At 35.7% G+C, this 18,602-nt stretch overlaps 1 protein-coding gene across 11 annotated transcripts in view; it reads left to right on the forward strand.

Moving 5' to 3' along the window:
- LOC150108412 (IQ motif and SEC7 domain-containing protein 1-like) overlaps positions 1 to 18,602 on the forward strand; it is a 627,659-nt gene that overhangs the window by 565,799 nt on the left and 43,258 nt on the right. For all 11 annotated transcript variants that reach the window (XM_090390759.1, XM_090390766.1, XM_090390762.1 and 8 more), the window contains one exon: positions 12,937 to 13,036. In XM_090390759.1, coding sequence (XP_090246885.1) covers positions 12,937 to 13,036 — 100 coding nt within the window. The remainder of the gene's footprint in view (positions 1 to 12,936; positions 13,037 to 18,602) is intronic.

The raw sequence follows: 18,602 nt of genomic DNA on the forward strand, positions 1-18,602 counted from the left end.
GGGTGAAACTTGTGCATTCATCAGATCTAAGATCCTGTAACTGAGAAAACTAATTTTAGAGTCTCTCCTGTTTGATCTGCTTTGCCTCAAAATTTCTTTGCAGTACTTTGTTATACAGTCATACCCCGACTTACCCGAATCTGGAGTTATGCGGTTTCTTATATGTACATATTCCCACCCCGCTTCATACCTCACCACTAGTCATATCTTTCAGGCGCTGGCCACATTCGCCAATGTCGCACATGCTGTGAACAAGCACTAATGTGTTTTGCGCGGTCTCCATTCATACACAATTTTTATAGTCTACAACCTTGTGATTGAAAACTAATATTTAAGGAATTGACAGCGTATACTAGAAATATAAATTAAATAAACTTTAATATATACTTTCCGATATTTCGGCAAACGTCACGTTGCCATCTTCTTGGGAACTTAATACAAAGACACATGCACACAAGTACTACATAACAGCAAATGAGAACTGAAGCTAGGAAGCTAACGTTTTCCTAAAGTCCTGATGGTGCCCCCTGGCAGGCTATATTGGTGGTTCTTGGCCTTTGGGCTGAAGTTCTTCTGATAAATGTTTCCCAAATTTGGGGCAGTCTCATGCATCCAAATTTGTTGAGGTTTGGCATGTTCCTAAGGGCTGAGGCTGATTCCATGAATAGTCTTTCATACTTGAATCAGGAATCAGCCTCAGCCCTTAGGAACATGAATAGTCTTTCATACTTGAATCAGGAATCAGCCTCAGCCCTTAGGAACATGCCAAACCTCAACAAATTTGGATGCATGAGACTGCCCCAAATTTGGGAAACATTTATCAGAAGAACTTCAGCCCAAAGGCCAAGAACCACCAATATAGCCCGCCAGGGGGCACCATCAGGACTTTAGGAAAACGTTAGCTTCCTAGCTTCAGTTCTCATTTGCTGTTATGTAGTACTTGTGTGCACGTGTCTTTCTATTAAGTTCCCAAGAAGATGGCAACGTGATGTTTCCCGAAATATCGGAAAGTATATATTAAAGTTTATTTAATTTATATTTCTAGTATATGCTGTCAATTCCTTAAATATTAGTTTTCATGTTTAACCAGCGTACAAACCTCTCAACAAGAACCTTGTGATTGTTTAATGTTATGTTCTTGATAAAAATTTTATCACAGAAAAAATAATGTCATCCAAAAGAAGCAAGTCCAATTCTTCTACTGCTAGCAAGAAAAGAAAAACACTGACTTTTGAAACAAAACTCAACATTATTAAGAATTTTTAAGGCAGAATGAAAATTTGTGAGCTAGCAAAGAAGTTCGATCTACAGGAATCTACAGTAAGAACAATCATAAAAGAAAGGTTTACAGATTTTGGAGGACATAGATTCTAACGAAGAATGAATTGTAGCCACAAGGCAAGGAATAAAAAAATCATTAGCTTGCTATGAAGAAATTTTGCGTGAAAAGAAAAAGACATTATGCCATCAGATGAATCTATTAAATTTTATGAAACCATCGACATTGAAATAACTTTCTTTAAACTACAATTATATTTCTTAAAAAATATAGGTGTTTTTGTAAACCTTTGGTCCCAGTTGTATGTTTGTATATATAAATTACATGCAAAATTATACCCAGAGTTACGCAAATTCGACTTACGTGCTTTTTGTTGGTCCCACCTACCGTGTAACTTTGGGGTTTTACTGTACTCCAACCTCTTAGATTATCTACCCTAAAGCTTGATTTTTCTGCAATCCTTAAGGACTTCCATTTTCAAAAATGAAATTAGTTCCCTTCTCTAATTAAACTCATCAAAAAAATTCCCATTAGCATTGATGTAACACAAATAGTCCATCTACCCACCAGAATACTACATTCTCATCACCCTTCCAACACCTTTGATATTTTTAAATTATACATATTTTTGGTCTTAAAATGTTAAAAAAAATATAAGACTTATTGATAAACTGACTATAGATATTTAATTCTACGTATTGTACGAACATTCATGCATATGTTCATACAATATTGCCTACCGGTTTCACTAGTAACTGTAGTGAAACCGGTAGGCTTCTTTCTAGCTTTCTCCAGGCTTGTACAGTACAAAAAAATGGTAAATGCAAAAAAAGGTTTAAGAATACAAAAAACATTAGTACCTGTTAGGTAGTTAAGGTAACACATTCGCGTGACATGTCTGTATGAATTGTGACTTTCTACTAAGTATCATGAACATGTGTTACATGCAAACGCGTAATATGATTATTCCCATACTGTAGTTCTGTTGAACTGAGAGAGTTAGATTTTTCCAAGTACCGTTCAATATGGCCCTTTGATTTCTGTTTAGGTTGCTGCTTGTACGTAGCACTACTGCTGCTTCTTTGAATAATTGATGTCTGTAATCATTATCTACGTAGGGCATAGAGCTGTTATCTCAGTCTATAGTGTGGTTCGAAGTTGAAAAGTGATGTGCTAAATCGGAGGTGATCGTTCTGTTATGATTTACATTGCCAACATGATCTTTCTGTCTTATTTCCAGGCTTCTCGAAGTTTGTCCAATGTAGGAAAGACTGCACGTGCATGGAATATTATACACACTTGGATATTTATAAAATGGAACACTGTCCTCAGGAGATCTTAGAACCTGTCTGATGCTAGTAGTAAGTTTAAATACAAACCTCATGTTATGGGCTTTTAACAATCTCGCAATTTTGGTGGAAATTGAACTCATAAAGGGGATGACTGCTGTTGAAATTTGCTGGGAGACTGTTCTTTCTTGTTGGTTATCGTTTGTATAGAAATTTGTTGATGATGTTTCGAGGATAATCATTTTGCGATAGTGTTATAGCGATTTGGGACAGTTCTGTCTGAACTTCTTCATTGTCGGAAATAAAGTTTCTGACTCGATTTCTCAACATGTGGATGATGCTCTGTTTATGTGACCTATGATGGTTTGAAGAGTAATGTAGATATCGTCCAGTGGCCGTAGATTTTTTGTAAATGGACAGTTTGAAATTGTTACCTTGTCATTTAACTAGTATGTCCAAGAAGTGTAGTTGTTCATTGTTTTCTACTTCTAGAGTAAATTTGATTTTATTGTGGAGTGAGTTGATTCTATTGATAAACATATGTAGGTTTTTCCATGTTGTCCTGCCATATGATGAAATTTCTCTGTCATCTCTAAATTCCTTATCATCAAAGAACATATTCAATCCATACAAGCCAAAAGAATTTATGAAAGGACTTCATTGGCACTACTCAGAGAAAGAATCCAACACATCAGGTACAAATTGAATATAAGTGATGTTAATTGCCGCAACTATTTTGATGACATTTCTAATAGTCTAGATTACACAACCTGGAATAATATAGACCACATGATAGAACAGAGCTACGAAAAAACTTTCCGGTTAAATAAAGTCAAACAAATTAGAAAATTTGAAGAACTTTATAAGGAAAAATAGCAGACACAAACACCTCCCAGATAACAAAGTGATTTTCAACATGTCGAATCACCACCTTTCCAAACATGAATCAGATATCCTAAAGAAAGGTTTTAACTTTTCAATCACTCCAAATTACATTCCTAAAATGGACTTTATGTGTGGAATTGAAATAAGTCTCTACCTGCTACCACAAGCTGTAGCCAACGATATTAGATTCCAAAGCACAATTATCCTAGCAACAGCAAAACAACCAAAACTTAATACCACTCCATATGATAGGAAAGCTATTCGGAACTTGAGGAAGAACAAAGAAATAATAGTAACTAAAACGGACAAGGGGAATGCCGCCGTGATCCTAAACTCAAAAGACTATTTCAAGAAGATAAATGACTTACTATCAGGCAGTTCCACGTACAAAATTCTCAACAAAGATCCTAACATGAAGAACCATAATGAGACAAACTTTCTGATCCACAGTATGAATACTTGGCCTGAAGAACTAAAAAGAAAGCTTAAATCCTCGCATCCCATTACTCCTGGACTGTATCGGGCGCCTAAAGTACATAAGGAAGAAGTGCCACTTCGTCCAATTGTGGATGACAGGTCCTCCCCCACTTACCTTTTAGCTAAGCACCTAGCTAACTTACTTAAGGGAAAAATCAGACAAACAGAATTCTACATAAAGAATTCTCAACAATTGACAAACTCAAAAATGTGAAGATAACACAAATAGACATAATGGCCGGTCTAGACGTAGCATCCTTATTCACAAATGTTACAATAGAAGAAGTCATGAACATTATCAAAGATCTCTTTCCTGCTGATATTACAAAGATGTTCAAGAACTGCCTACAATCAAATTTCTTCAAAGTTAACAAGATATACAACAATTAGAAGGCCTAGCCATGGGCAGACCTTTTCATGGAGAAATTTGAAAATGAAATCTTCACCAACATTACTCCTAAACCTTGCATATATGGTGGAGATATGTGGATGATATCTTCATCATATGGCAGGACAACATGGAAAACCTACATATCTTTGTCAATAGAATCAACTCACTCCACAATAAAATTAAATTTACTCTAGAAGTAGAAAACAACGAACAACTACACTTCTTGGACATGCTAGTTAAAAGACAAGGTAACAATTTCAAACTGTCCATTTACAAAAAATCTACGGCCACTGAACGATATCTACATTACTCTTCAAACCATCATAGGTCACACGAACAGAGCATCATCCACATGTTGAAAAATCGAGTCAGAAACTTTATTTCCAACAATGAAGAAGTTCAGACAGAACTGTCCCAAATCGCTATAACACTATCGCAAAATGGTTATCCTCGAAACATCATCAACAAATTTCTATACAAATGATAACCAACAAGAAAGAACAGTCTCCCAGCAAATTTCAGCAGCAGTCATCCCCTTTATGAGTTCAATTTCCACCAAAATTGCGAGATTGTTAAAAGCCCATAACATGAGGTTTGTATTTAAACTTACTACTAGCATCAGACAGGTTCTAAGATCTCCTGAGGACAGTGTTCCATTTTATAAATATCCAGGTGTGTATAATATTCCATGCACATGCAGTCTTTCCGACATTGGACAAACTTCGAGAAGCCTGGAAATAAGACAGAAAGATCATGTTGGCAATGTAAATCATAACAGAACGATCACCTCCGATTTAGCACATCACTTTTCAACTTCGAACCACACTATAGACTGAGATAACAGCTCTATGCCCTACGTAGATAATGATTACAGACATCAATTATTCAAAGAAGCAGCAGTAGTGCTACGTACAAGCAGCAACCTAAACAGAAATCAAAGGGCCATATTGAACGGTACTTGGAAAAATCTAACTCTCTCAGTTCAACAGAACTACAGTATGGGAATAATCATATTACGCGTTTGCATGTAACACATGTTCATGATACTTAGTAGAAAGTCACAATTCATACAGACATGTCACGCGAATGTGTTACCTTAACTACCTAACAGGTACTAATGTTTTTTGTATTCTTAAACCTTTTTTGCACTGTGCAAGCCTTGAGAAAGCTAGTCAGTTACTAGCGAACCCGATAGGCAATATTGTACAAATATACGTATGAATTAAATACCTATGATCAGTTTATCAATAAGTTTTATATTTTTTAACCTTTGATATTTTCTTAACCAACTTTCCTTCCAAATAAACTGTAGATGTCAGCTCTCCTTATGATAACCCAAACCATAACCCCATCTAGGTTTCCTTTACCGTGGAATTCATTAACCCAGCCATTCTCAACTTTATGGTCTTCAGAATTACAGCGGTGCCAAATGGAATGACTTCTGTGGCTTTCTTTATGACTTTCGTTAGCTGCTGAATTCTTTTTAAAAATTTTGTACATTTTTTTTTTTTCATTGTGGTGCTTATTTTTATCCTTCTGAAAACAAACTGTTGATCATTTCCTGTTTCAAATTCCAACACCCCCCTTTCCCACCTCTATTCTTTTGTATACTGAACGAATGTGAGATAATATACCAAAAATATCGTGATATGCACACTTTTATATTTAAACATGGTGTTAGTAATGGTTTAGGACATGGAACTACTGAACGGAAATCCTGCAGATACTTACCATGATAATAAGTAATTTGACAGGAGATATTCAGTTCTGAATTCTTATTCAATTATTGAATAAGAATAGAATTAATAGGGACTAATGTGATATCAGTACAGGTGCTAAAAGAGTGTTCAGCTGAACTGACTATTCCTTTGACCAGGCCATATAATGAGTCTCAGAACAGGGAAGATTCCATAGGAATGAAAAGAATGTAAGGTAATTCCATTGCACAAGGGTGGTGTGAAGACTGATGTATCCAACTATCGACCAATTAGCATCTCAGCATTGATGGTGAAGATTTTTGAAAAATTGGTTAGGGCTTGCATTCAGAAATGGATTGATAGTGAATCTCTACTTTGCAATGAACAGCATGGATTTACTAAGGGAAGGTCATGTTTTAGCAACTTGCTCACATTCTATATCAATGTTACCATTGAACTAGACAAGTAGAATGGATACGCCATGATACTTTTGGATTTTGCTAAGGCTTTTGACAGAATACAGCATGGTAGACTTGCATAAAGTGGAGAATATGGATTTAGATTATAAAATGTTAGCACAGTTAAGAGGATGGCTAACTGATAGATATCAAAAAGTGGTATACGGGGGATGTGGGATGCAAGATTTAAGGTAACTAATGGCGTACCATAAGGATCAGTCCTTGGTCCACTGTTATTCATTCTGTACATTAATGATATTTTGGGAAGGATTTGACAGGCAACATACCATTTGCTGATGAATTCAAGAATAAGTATGATAGCTGGTGCATGCAGTATGTGGCCTCCTTGGATGAGTCTCTGACTCTCTAGAGGTCTCTCTTAATAATAATAATAATATTCAGCTGTTTACTGATGATGCAAGTTTGGTAGAGTAATAGTTAACCAAGGTGATGTAGACAGCCCTCTGGATGTTTTGAATAGGATGACATTATGGCCAAAACATAATGGATGCCAATTTAATGTGGAAAAGTGTAAAGTTATACATTTTGGGATACATTATGTTTTGGCCATAATATCATTCTATTTAAATCATCCAGAGCACCCTCTACATCACCTTGATTCACTATTATTCTATCAAACTTTGCATCATCATCAGTAAACAGCTGAATATTATTATTATTAAAGTTGTGTACTACATTGAAGGAACTGTACTCTAGAAAATTAATGAAGCCAGGGATCTGGGAGTAGTAGTAGTAGATAGAGAGTTGAAGGAAATATTGCTAAAATAGCCAGGGTAGCTCGCTGGATTATTTGGTTATTGAAGAACACACTGGGTTTCTTGGGGATGAGGAAGATAGAGAGGATCCAGAGGTGAGACCACTTACAGGGAGCATTCTTCCCTATGAGGATAGACTGAGGGTTTGTGGATTGCAAAAGTTGGTTAATAGGCAAAAAGAGGGAGGATATGATAGAAATATTTAAGTTACTTCAAGGATTTTATAGGATTGATGCAGGGGAAATGTTTTAGCACTTGGCTAGTCAGGACAGAACAAGAGGTTATCCCTGAAAGTTGGGTAAGAGTATGGTTAGCAAGGGTGTGAGGACTAGATCTTTCACTTGGAGAGTGATAAATAAATGGAAGAGGTTGCCTGAGTCAGTTTTGAGTGTTTTGTCTGTTAATGGTTTCAAGGAGAGGTATGATAGATATTGTGCTGATAGTTTGGGTCTCCCAGGATGAGTCTTAGGACTCCATGGAGGTGCCTGTGTAATAATAATAAATCAGTATAGCTTTTTTTATTTTTTGTGTGTTCTGGCCATATGAATTTTTATGCACACTTTTATATTGGAACATGGTGTTAGTAGACCAAGTCCTGAACAGAAATCCTATAGATATTTACCATTATCATTAGCTTTGCTCTTGTCTTCACATTTTTGATAAAAGTTTCTATATCTTGTTATGTTGACTTCTGTGGTAAAATTTTGTAAAATTCTGGTGTTTCACATAATCAAAAGATAAAAGTGAATAAAAAAAAAAAGTTACAAACCATGGTTGTTTGCATTCTGTGCACTGGCATCGGTGTGCATTAGATGTTCAATAAGAGAGAGAGGTCCACAGCCGATGTGAACTCATGCTTTTGTTACTTGTTCCACTCTTGAGGGTGTTTTATCATTTCACACTGACTCTTTCAACATGCTTGAGTACTAAACTAATATATGTGTGGATCATTTCAGTTTTTTTGCCACAATACTCGATGTTTGGTATCTGTTGTATGGCCTATGTCTATATTGATGGAGATTTTATATGTCCTGTCTCTTATGGTTCTAAGACAAAAGAAACCAAGAGCTTGATTACCTCAGTTCCATCCTACCAAAGAATGGCTAAATAGAACATTGATCAACAAAATCCTACATCAACATCCTAGACAGCCAGATGAACACAAAAACAAGATTTCATAAGAACAGTAATTCTCCCATATATAAAATCAGTCACAGAGAAGATATCCAAGTTACTACATCAATAGGGTATAAAGGTTGCCTTTTACCCTCTCAATAAAATCTCTAATCTTCTCAGGCACCTCCAAAATCTTTCCTTCCATCACTTAAGAAACCTAGTGTCTACAAGATTTATTGTGGTTGTGGATTGTGTTACATAGGACAAACAGGCAGGTGAGGCAAGACATGCATGTCCACCAAACATTTCAAAGATGAAGAAAGCACAAATCAGGATTGGCAGCACATTATTATTATTATTATCCAGGCCTCCACGGAGTCAAAAGACTCATCGTGAAAGTCGTTTTTAGGAAACACAAAGTTTATCATACCACTCCTGGAACCCATTGACTGTATATTGCTACTAAGCACATTGCTTAATATTTCTATATATCACCAGCTGCACTCTGAGATGACTTGTAAAAATTCTGCTACTTCCTCCCCAGTACATGCAATGTTTATCTTTGTGTTTAATGTAAAATACCATACTGACTGATTTCTTTCCTGATCACTATTGTCAAAACATATCATTGTTTAATTAATAATTTAGGAGTATCTCACCTGTTTAGGTTTCTAAAACAGGTTGCCTCAATAATATTGATTATGTCAATGTAGTATGTTTGTAATTTGTCTGCCAACTTTATATATAAACATCAACTGTATATTTTCAGTTGATGCTTCTTACTTTGTTCTTTTTGAGTCTGATTTTGTTCTAGCTGACTTTTCAAAGAAAGAAAGAAAAAAAAAAAAGAATATATAAATATTCATATTTACGCAGAAAGAAAACAATGTGACTACTATTTACATACAGAAAGCAAAGCTTATTTTTGGTCATAGAGCAGCCCTTTAATGATTATCCAACAAGGTTACAGAAAAGCTAAATAAATGATATTATATTAAAAAAGATTATTAATTTCGACATACCCGTGAGCACTTTTTTTAAAAGGTAAGGATGATACAGCAATCATTTTAAAGGTTACCTTTTTTTTAAAAAAAAAAGGTAAGTATGATGGTTAGCAAAACAAGTGCTTGATGCAAAGATAGCAGGAGGAAGACCAAGTTTAGGTGGATTGATTCAGTCAGTGGTGCCTTAGAAGAACGAAATGTTTGATACTACAATATTTTGTTCTTCTAAGGTACTTCTAATTTTCCTCCAAATGAATCTATTGCTGACAAGTAATAGACTCATTTGGAGGAAAATTGTTGATAGGAAATTATTAATAAGGTAAACTTAATCCTGTAGTGTTGTCATAGTAGCCTGAACATCCCTTGAGGATACATATCAGGAAATTGATGATGATATAGCATTTTATCAGCATTTTAGACAAGAGCCTGAGCATAAATATACTTATCAGATAGCCAAAACATGAATAAACCAATCAATGAAGTAAGGAACTTAACTAAGAATTTTAAAGAGTCAAAAATAAAGAATAAAAAGGAATATAATTACTCTTTATTTTTGACTCTTTAAAATTTTCAGTTTAAGTTTATTTATGTTTTGGTTATCTAATAGTTTATCTACACTTCATTGGCTGTTCATCTTCAATACCTCCTAATAACATATCAACTCACTTTCATCAAATCCTTGTCCAAAATGTTATATCATCCTTACCTTTTAAAAAAAGTTATCACAGGCATGTCAAAATAAATAATCCTTATTGAATATACAGAGCATTGCTACTGCACAAGATATAAAATGATATCAGGACTGTATAGCATTGATTAAGAGGATAGACTGAGGGCTTGCAGACTGCAAAGTTTGGTGGATAGAATGCAATGGGGGGGGGGGGAGGTGATATTCGAAATATTCAACAACCGGTATGCTTCAAAAAAAAATATTGCAGACATTTACTTATAATTATTTATTTACATGTCATAATATTATTATACAATAATTATTATTATATAATAATCTACTCTATAATATAAAATGATAAGCCTTTTTTGTAACATTTTTGTGTCACGTTTTTTGTCAAGTTATTTGAAACGTTTTCAAACTCAGGGGCTACCCTGAGTGTCGAGTCTTCAAAATTCGACACATCAGAATTCAAGGAGAACCGGCCTACCAGTCCGGAACTTGGGGGGGGGGGGAGCTCCCCTAGTATAAATATAATATATATCCATCCATTCACTGGGTATCCACAGATGCCGTATGGTCACTCCAATGCTCGGTGATGTACAACGCCAGGCTTCACCGTGAGTCCTGTTGTATGCTTTTCTGGAGGCTTCAACTTTCTGAAGATCAGTCACTCCGTGCACACACCATCCATCCAGCTCAGCAAATATTTTAACTTTTCTTCTGTCAATATCCTTAAGGAGTCTTAAAGTTCTACTGATCTTTTCTATCACACATTCATTTGTACACCTTTCAGTATTTGATATCCTCAGCAGCCTTCTGTAACACCACATCTCAAAAGCAGCTATCCTTTTCTTATCTGACTTCTTTAGGTTCCAAGTCTCGCATCCATAAGTTGCTGTTGGAAAAGCAACTGCGTCCAAAATCCTCAACTTTGTTTCCATGGAGATAGATCCATCCTTCCAGATTTTAGACAAGTCTCTGACTATTGTTTTAGCCATTAATAATCTTCTTCTGAACAGCAATTCTTCACATTAATAATGGATCCTAGGTACTAAAACTTGCTGACTTCCTCGATTCTTTCTCCATTAAGGTACACTTGTTTCTCAAAAGCTTCCCTATTTGTATTTCCTTTGAGAACCATGATCTTTGTCTTGCTAGGATTGAGTTGAAGGCCTCTTTTATTACTGATCTTGTTAACTTTATCAAGAATTTGTTCTAGTTCTTCCTTGTCATTACAGAGGAGTACAGCATCATCAGCATACCTAGATTACTGATCAATCTACCACCTATCCTAATTTCTGTCTTGATCCATCATCCAATGCTTCATGCATGATGTCCTCAGCATATATACTAAACAAACAAGGAGAAAGGAAACATCTTTGCCTAACTCCCTTTCCAACCTGAAGCCAATCAGTTAATCCAACACCTGTTCTTACCATGGCTTTTTGCTCCCTGTATATGTTGACTATCAACCTGATAGTGTGTTGAGGGAAATCCATTCTTTTAATTACTTCCCACAGTTTCACACGCTGAACAAAGTCAAAAGCTTTAGAGTTGTCTAAGGAACACATTACCAGAGGGAATCTAAATTCTTTATTTTTTTTATGATCTGCCTAAGAATATACATATTAACTCAACCAGTAAATAATCTTACTGGTTGAGTTAATTACAGTCTAATGACTGTAGAAAATTGACTTGCCGATATAATTAAAGATGCTAGCATGCTGCTCAGAATTAGGCGAGTAGTAAAGCAGTAATATATGCAAAGAATCTTAATGATTCAAGATTGATCGATTGATCCCAAAAATTATTCCTAAAATTATATTTTGCATATTTTGAAATTAACCAAAGGAATAACTATATATCAGATGAGCAGATTTGTTGCATTATCTCCGTTTTCATTTAAAATGGAATGTAAAATAGCAAAATAATATCAGTTTATGTCTTTGATGAAAACCTAAACTAAAAATTAGTTTAGGTTTCATCAATTTTTTAGGTTTATAAAATCTAAAGTACTATAACACATAAACCAAAAACAGTTTTAAAATCAATTGCTATGACAAATGACAATATATCACTGTAAATTTTTTTTTTTTAAATTAAAAAAAAATATTGATGAAAATAGAAAAAAATCCTTGGCCAACCCATGGTATCATACAAAAAAAAATAATAATAAAAGAATGTTGTAAAAAAACATCTTATGTTTGTCTAGAATCATTTTCATACATTCAGGCTATCCATACTTGTCTTCAACAGTAATACAAAATGAGTTTTTTTTTTTTTTTTTGCTGCTGAATATTGCAAACAAAGGAAGATTGATGCTTATAACTTATATAAGTACTTGCACAAGAATTCAGTATTTGTATACTGAAATATTTTAGGAAAATTTCTTGCTGCCTTTGAAGAAAATTTTAATTTTTCTAGATATTTAGCTTAAAAATATAGATGGAGCTAATAATCGCATATGTGGCTTATAATATGTCAGTATCCATAGCTGTATAACATTCTCCTAACCTAAATAAATATGGTGGCTGCCCATTACTAAAAATCTGAGGCCTTCTGCCAACAGTCAAGATCTCCTCACCATGCCCATAGCAGAGTGCCAGTTAGGATTTTAGGATTATGCCATTTAGTACTCAATCCGTTTACCCTCCTTCTCTGTACATGTGCATATTCTTGTCTTTGTTTGGGAAAATTCCTTGGTATCCAGGTGAAATATTTATAAGGTTGAATAATTAAATAAGCTAATTATTATCTCTATACATCTATTTCGTTCATTAAACTAAAACATGTATGAATGCCAAAATATGTTTGTTTAAATTTTTAATAAATATGTACCTTTTATATCTCTGTTTTTTGTATACATTTCTAAATAAATTCTCCATTTTTAGGTTACAAAAATATTTAGCAAAAAAAAGAACAGTGTGACGTACACTTTTCGACAATCATTTCCTCTATGTGGGATGAGTGTTACCCTCTTTGAGGCACCTTGTAAGTAACAGAAAATTATTTTTCCACTTCTCTTTGAGTCTCTCTCTCTCTCCCCCTCCCCACATCTACAACTGATAAGAACATTGATAAAAGCATGTTTATCAATGAAGTTTTACGTAACAGACCATGAAGTTTATTCAAGATGGACTTCAAACTCATAACAATTACAGTAAAAACACTTTTGACATTTGAAACCACCTTTTGAATTAATATGATGAGGAAAATGATATGTTCCCAGTCATATTTTTACTAAGAACAAATAAAACTTTAACAAAACACTTTTAAAAAAAAGCCTGTGTTCATCATAACATGTAGTAGAAAGTGATGTGTTCCTGATTTTTAGGGATTTGCAAAGATCGGTCCTTGAACATCAAGAAAATTGTGTAATATAATAAGCAGCAAAACAGATAAACTGAGGTCAGTGATTCAAGTAAACGATGAGGACTCTTGCAAAGTTGTTGAAATGATGCTTGTCCTCATGTTGCTCACACTAAAACATTATAGTTGGAGGTCCTTATGGTATGTAATCTCCGTACATCCCAAAACTTGTTTCATCAGGCTCTCACTTATGACTTGCCTCCCAGCTGATTCTTCCCCTCCTCACCATTCTTGAGACACTTGAACATAAGCTCATGCATATTATCTGGGTATGCAAATATATACCCAGATAATACGTTCACACTAGCCATAAGACAAATTAGATCATGTCATACTTTCCTATAGGAAGAGATGCACAAATTGTCTCATTCTTCCAATTTACTTATCTGTCAGACAAATTTTCATGTGTGCTTTACAGAGAAACCAAAGCTGTGTAGAAGGTAAAATATTTTTTTTGCTTTCAGGATATATAAGTAACTGATAATTAAGAGAAATTCTATATTTGTTTGGTGGTTAAATTTCCAAAGTATGGGTAACTATATTTCAACCTTTATTAGAAACACATATTCACAAGAATTAATAATAATTTTATTATTGCAAATATTTTGGCCTGAAATTAATAGGCTATCATCAATGCACAAGCACATTTCCATGGTTAAACCCACCTTGGCTTCACAATGTGAATAATTAATGCTAATATAAATTATTGTGAAAACATATGCTAACCTTTTATGATAAAGTTACAAGAGCAATAGATGAGGGAAAGGCATATACTGCCTTTTCTTAGACTTAGTGAAGGCATTTGACAGGGTATCACATGATAAACTGATATTTAAGTTGCAGAACATGGGTCTGGATGTCAGATTGGTCAACTGGATTCAGGATTGGCTGTCTGATAGGTATCAGAGAATTGTGTATGGTGGGGCAGTTTCAAGGAAATAGAGGGTTACAAGTGGGGTCCCACAGGGCTCAGTACTAGGACCTATATTGTTTAACCTTTATATCAACGACATTGTCAGTGGATTGCAAGGGGATATTCAGTTGTTTGCAGATGATGCGAAGCTGGGAGGGATTATTAGTAATAGTGCAGATGCGGCAGCCCTGCAAGAGGATTTGAATAAGCTAGATAGATGGGCAAATGAATGGGGTGTCTGTTTAATGCAGCAAAATGCAAGGTCTTGAGGTTTGGGAAACATTGATGGGATGCTGCATACTCTATGGGAGGAGTTATACTGGAGGAATTAGGGGAGACAAGAGAGCTGGGGTTGATGATTGATAGAAACCTGAACTTTAGGGAACATATTGCAAAGGTAGTGAAGGTAACACAGAGGATTGCTGCAATAATGAGAAGGACACTGACCTGCAGAGATAAAACAGTTATCATTCCGTTGTATAAGACCCTGATCAGACCACGCCTGGACTATTGTTCTCAGATTTGGTCCCTAGGATTTGAAGGGGATAAATTAACTGTGGGAAGGGTACAAAGGTGGATAACAAAGATGGTTTCAGGACTGTACAATGATAGTTATGAGAATCGGCTGAGGGAATGTGGACTGCAGAGTTTGGTGGATAGAAGAAGGAGGGGTGATATGATTGAGACTTTTAAACTGTTGAGAGGTGGTTACAGGGTTGACACTGGGGAGTTCTTTCACTTGGTTGAAAGCGGGAAGGAGTGATGACAAGAGGCCATCCCTGGAAGTCACGAAAGGAAACTGTGAGCAAGAGGGTGAGGAATAGTTTCTTTGCATGGAGGGTGGTTGAACCATGGAATGCATTGCCTGATGGGGTGGTGAAAGCGAGAATGGTCAATGAGTTCAAGGAGTGGTAAGATAGACTTTGTGTTTCTTAGGGGGGGGGGGGACCTCTCCTCAATGAGTCTTGATAGACTTTGTGTTTCTTAGGAAGGACCTCCCACGATGAGTCTTTTGACTCCATGGAGGCCTGAATAATAATAATAATCATTACTATGTCACTAGTGCCATTAAAATTCATATATTTTGGATATATGGGATGGTAATAGATTTGGTGTCACTGTTCTGGAGTGGGGGATGGAGGAAGGGTGTGGTTTTAATGTTTTAATGTTTTGGATTTGGTGAAAATTGTAGCGATTGGTTAAGGTGTTGTGAATGTGTTCCAGTTCATTGGTGAGAACATTATTATTGGAGTACTGGTCAATTTTGCTCTGTTGTACAGGTTTTTGAGGTTTTCAAGGTTTTTTTTTTTTTTTGTTCTTGTTGTTGTTGTAAAGGCTTGCTGAAGATATCATGCATGTAGCATTGTATGAGCTTAACACAAGAGTTTTGACAAATGGCAGATTGATCAGTAATCTGAGGTATACTGATGATACAGTACTCCTTTATAATGACAAGAAAGAACTAGGATGAATCCTTGACAAAGTTAATGAGATCAGTAAGAACAGAGGACTTCGATGCAATCCTAGCAAGACAAAGATTATGGTTCTCAAAGGAAATATAGACAGGGAAGCTCCTGAGAAACAAGTGTACCTTAACAGAGAAAGTCAGCAAGATTAAGTACCTGGGATCTATTGTAAATGTGAAGAATTGCTGTTCAGAAGACATCAGAAGATTAGGATTGGCTAAAATAGCAGTCAGAATCTGGAAGGATGGGTCTATCTCCACAGGAACAAAGTTGAGGATTCTAGATGCATTCATTTTTTTTTTTTCCAACAGCGACTTGTGGATGTGAACGTGGAACCTAAAGAAGTCTGATAGGAAAAGGATAGCTGCTTTTGAGATGTGATGTTACAGAAGGCTGGTGAGGATATATATACTGAAAGGCAGTCAAATGGATTGGTCACCCCCCATAATGTTGGGGGGGGGTGCAGAATGTATCTGGCTGTGTTTGTAGGTTTTCTGTAAACTGAGAATGCAAAGGATTCATCAGGTTGGCATGTAATGAAGGTGTCTAGGAAGGGGAGACTATTGTTTTCTTTTCTTTTTTTTTTTTTCAAAGTGAACTGGATTCTAGACTGTTGATTATTAAGATGTGTTAGGAAAGTATTTAAGAGTTAGAGCTGTTTGGGTAAATGGAGAACATATCTATATAGCGAAGCCAAACCATAAGGCTCAGTGGGGACAGAGGCTAGGAGGTAGCAGGTGAGAAACTGGAGACCCTATGGCTGTCCCTTCTATAGGTTTATAGAATTTTCCTTGTCAAACAAAATAGCCTGAGTTCATGGTGAATTTAAACAAGGCTGAGATATTGGAAGAAATTGTACTTAGATAAGATTTAAAGTATCCTTAAGAGGAACACTGGTGAATAGCGGGCAGAGGTTTTAATGTGTGAAGAGGTGTTGCCAGTATACTGTGTCAGCACTTTGGCTAAATGTTAAGCTACTTTGTATGTGGGTGAGTCAATGCCACCCACAATTGGCAGCCCATATATCCGGGGGGGGGGGGGTTCAAGTTCAAGGGGCTTGTGGAGAGTTCTGATCTGTATTTAGCATGGCATGTAGATTGTACTGCAACTTGTTTCTTTGTATATATATGTGTATACTCCAGATGATGATCTTAATGTGAAGGTCGAAACGTCGAGTGCTTATTTTGGTTTATATTAAAGTTTTACCCTAACATGGTAATTCTTTCCATAATTTTTATGATGCATTCTGATCTGTGTGTTGGTAGGATCATAGTTCAGAAGGTGGTAGGTGAAGCAAACTTTAAGCAGAGAGGTAAGTGTTTGTGTGTGTATAATCTTGTTGGTTAAGAACTACTGTGGCATTTCACTTATCTGCTTTCATAATTATAATTCTTCTGTTGTTCTTCATCCCTAGTAGTGCTTCTAATTCCTGGAGGGAGAAATTGTTTTGCAGCAGTTTTGCTTGTGTAAGAACATTGGCTACATCCAGTCTGATGTTATCTGCTATATCGATAGGAAAGCTGTGGAATCACCTTTCAACCTATATCGTAATTCCTTCAGTACATATATTTTTAGATGTTATAGTGTACTTGTGGTCCCAATCAAGTGTGCTAATAGCTTCTGGTTTGAGCAGTAAGAACAACAGGTTTATTACATTTTTTCCCCAGTGTTTATCAAGGCTTGGAAGTTTTTTTTTTTTAATTTGATTTGCAAATTTAACAGTGTGCTGACTTTTTATTTTTTAAAATTCTTTTGCCATTGAAGTGTTAGAGATGTCCGAAAGGATTATCCAGAGACCATCATTCAGCATAGTAGTCAGCTCTTCTTGTAGCACACGAATTCCTTGTTTGGTATCAGCCCATCTCTTTCCATAAAAGGGAAAAGCTAGTGTGCTTAAAAATGTGTAGAGCTTTTTGCTAATTTAAAATAGTGTTTTAATTTAACACAATTAGAGATGGCATTATCCTGGCAGTGTTTTGGAAAGGCTATCTTATTCAAGAAACTTCAGTGTGAAATGCCACAGTGGTTCTTAACCAACAAGATGACCCACACAAAATTATCTCTCTTAAGGATCATTCCACCTACCACCCTTTAGACTATAATCCAACCAATACAAAGATTAGAAAACCTTTCACAGGAACCTTAAAAAAAAACTCACATCTTGGCCTGTGGAAATTGCAAATAAACTTAAACCATGCAATTCTGTCCCCCCCCCCCCCCCGATATATTGGCTACCAAAATTCACAAACAGAATGTGCCATTATGTCAATTGCGGATGGTATTCATTCACCCATGTACAATGTAGCTAAACATTTACCCAAAGTGCTCACCCATTACTAACAACACCTCTTCACACATTAAAAACTCTGCCCATTTTAATGCCAATATTGAAACATTGCACTCTAATGGTCGGTTTTGGTATCTCCTCTCTATTCACCAGTGTTCCTCTTAAGAATAGATATGTTACACCTTATCCAAGCACACTATCTCAGCCTTGCTTAAGTTCACCATGAACTTGGGCTATTTTGTCTGACAAGGAAAATTCTATAAACAAATATAGGGAACAGCCATGGGGTCTTCACTTTCTCTCTCCAAGCAAAGTACTTCCTGGAGACCTTTGAAGAAAGAGCCTTAACCTCTGTCCCAAAAAAAAGCATCATCATCAAATTCCTGCCATGTACCCTCAAGGGGTGTACAGGATATTGTTGGATTCGAATGAGGAGAATTGGAAATTATTAATACTTCATTCAGAGTCCAACATAATCTGCCATTCCCTAAGCCAAATTTGCTCATCAGACTAATAATTTCT

Source organism: Typopeltis vanoorti, chromosome 3 (genome assembly GCF_054136105.1).
Source record: "Typopeltis vanoorti isolate ZY-2024b chromosome 3, IOZ_Tvanoo_1.0, whole genome shotgun sequence".
In the NCBI taxonomy this organism is placed as follows: domain Eukaryota; kingdom Metazoa; phylum Arthropoda; class Arachnida; order Uropygi; family Thelyphonidae; genus Typopeltis; species Typopeltis vanoorti.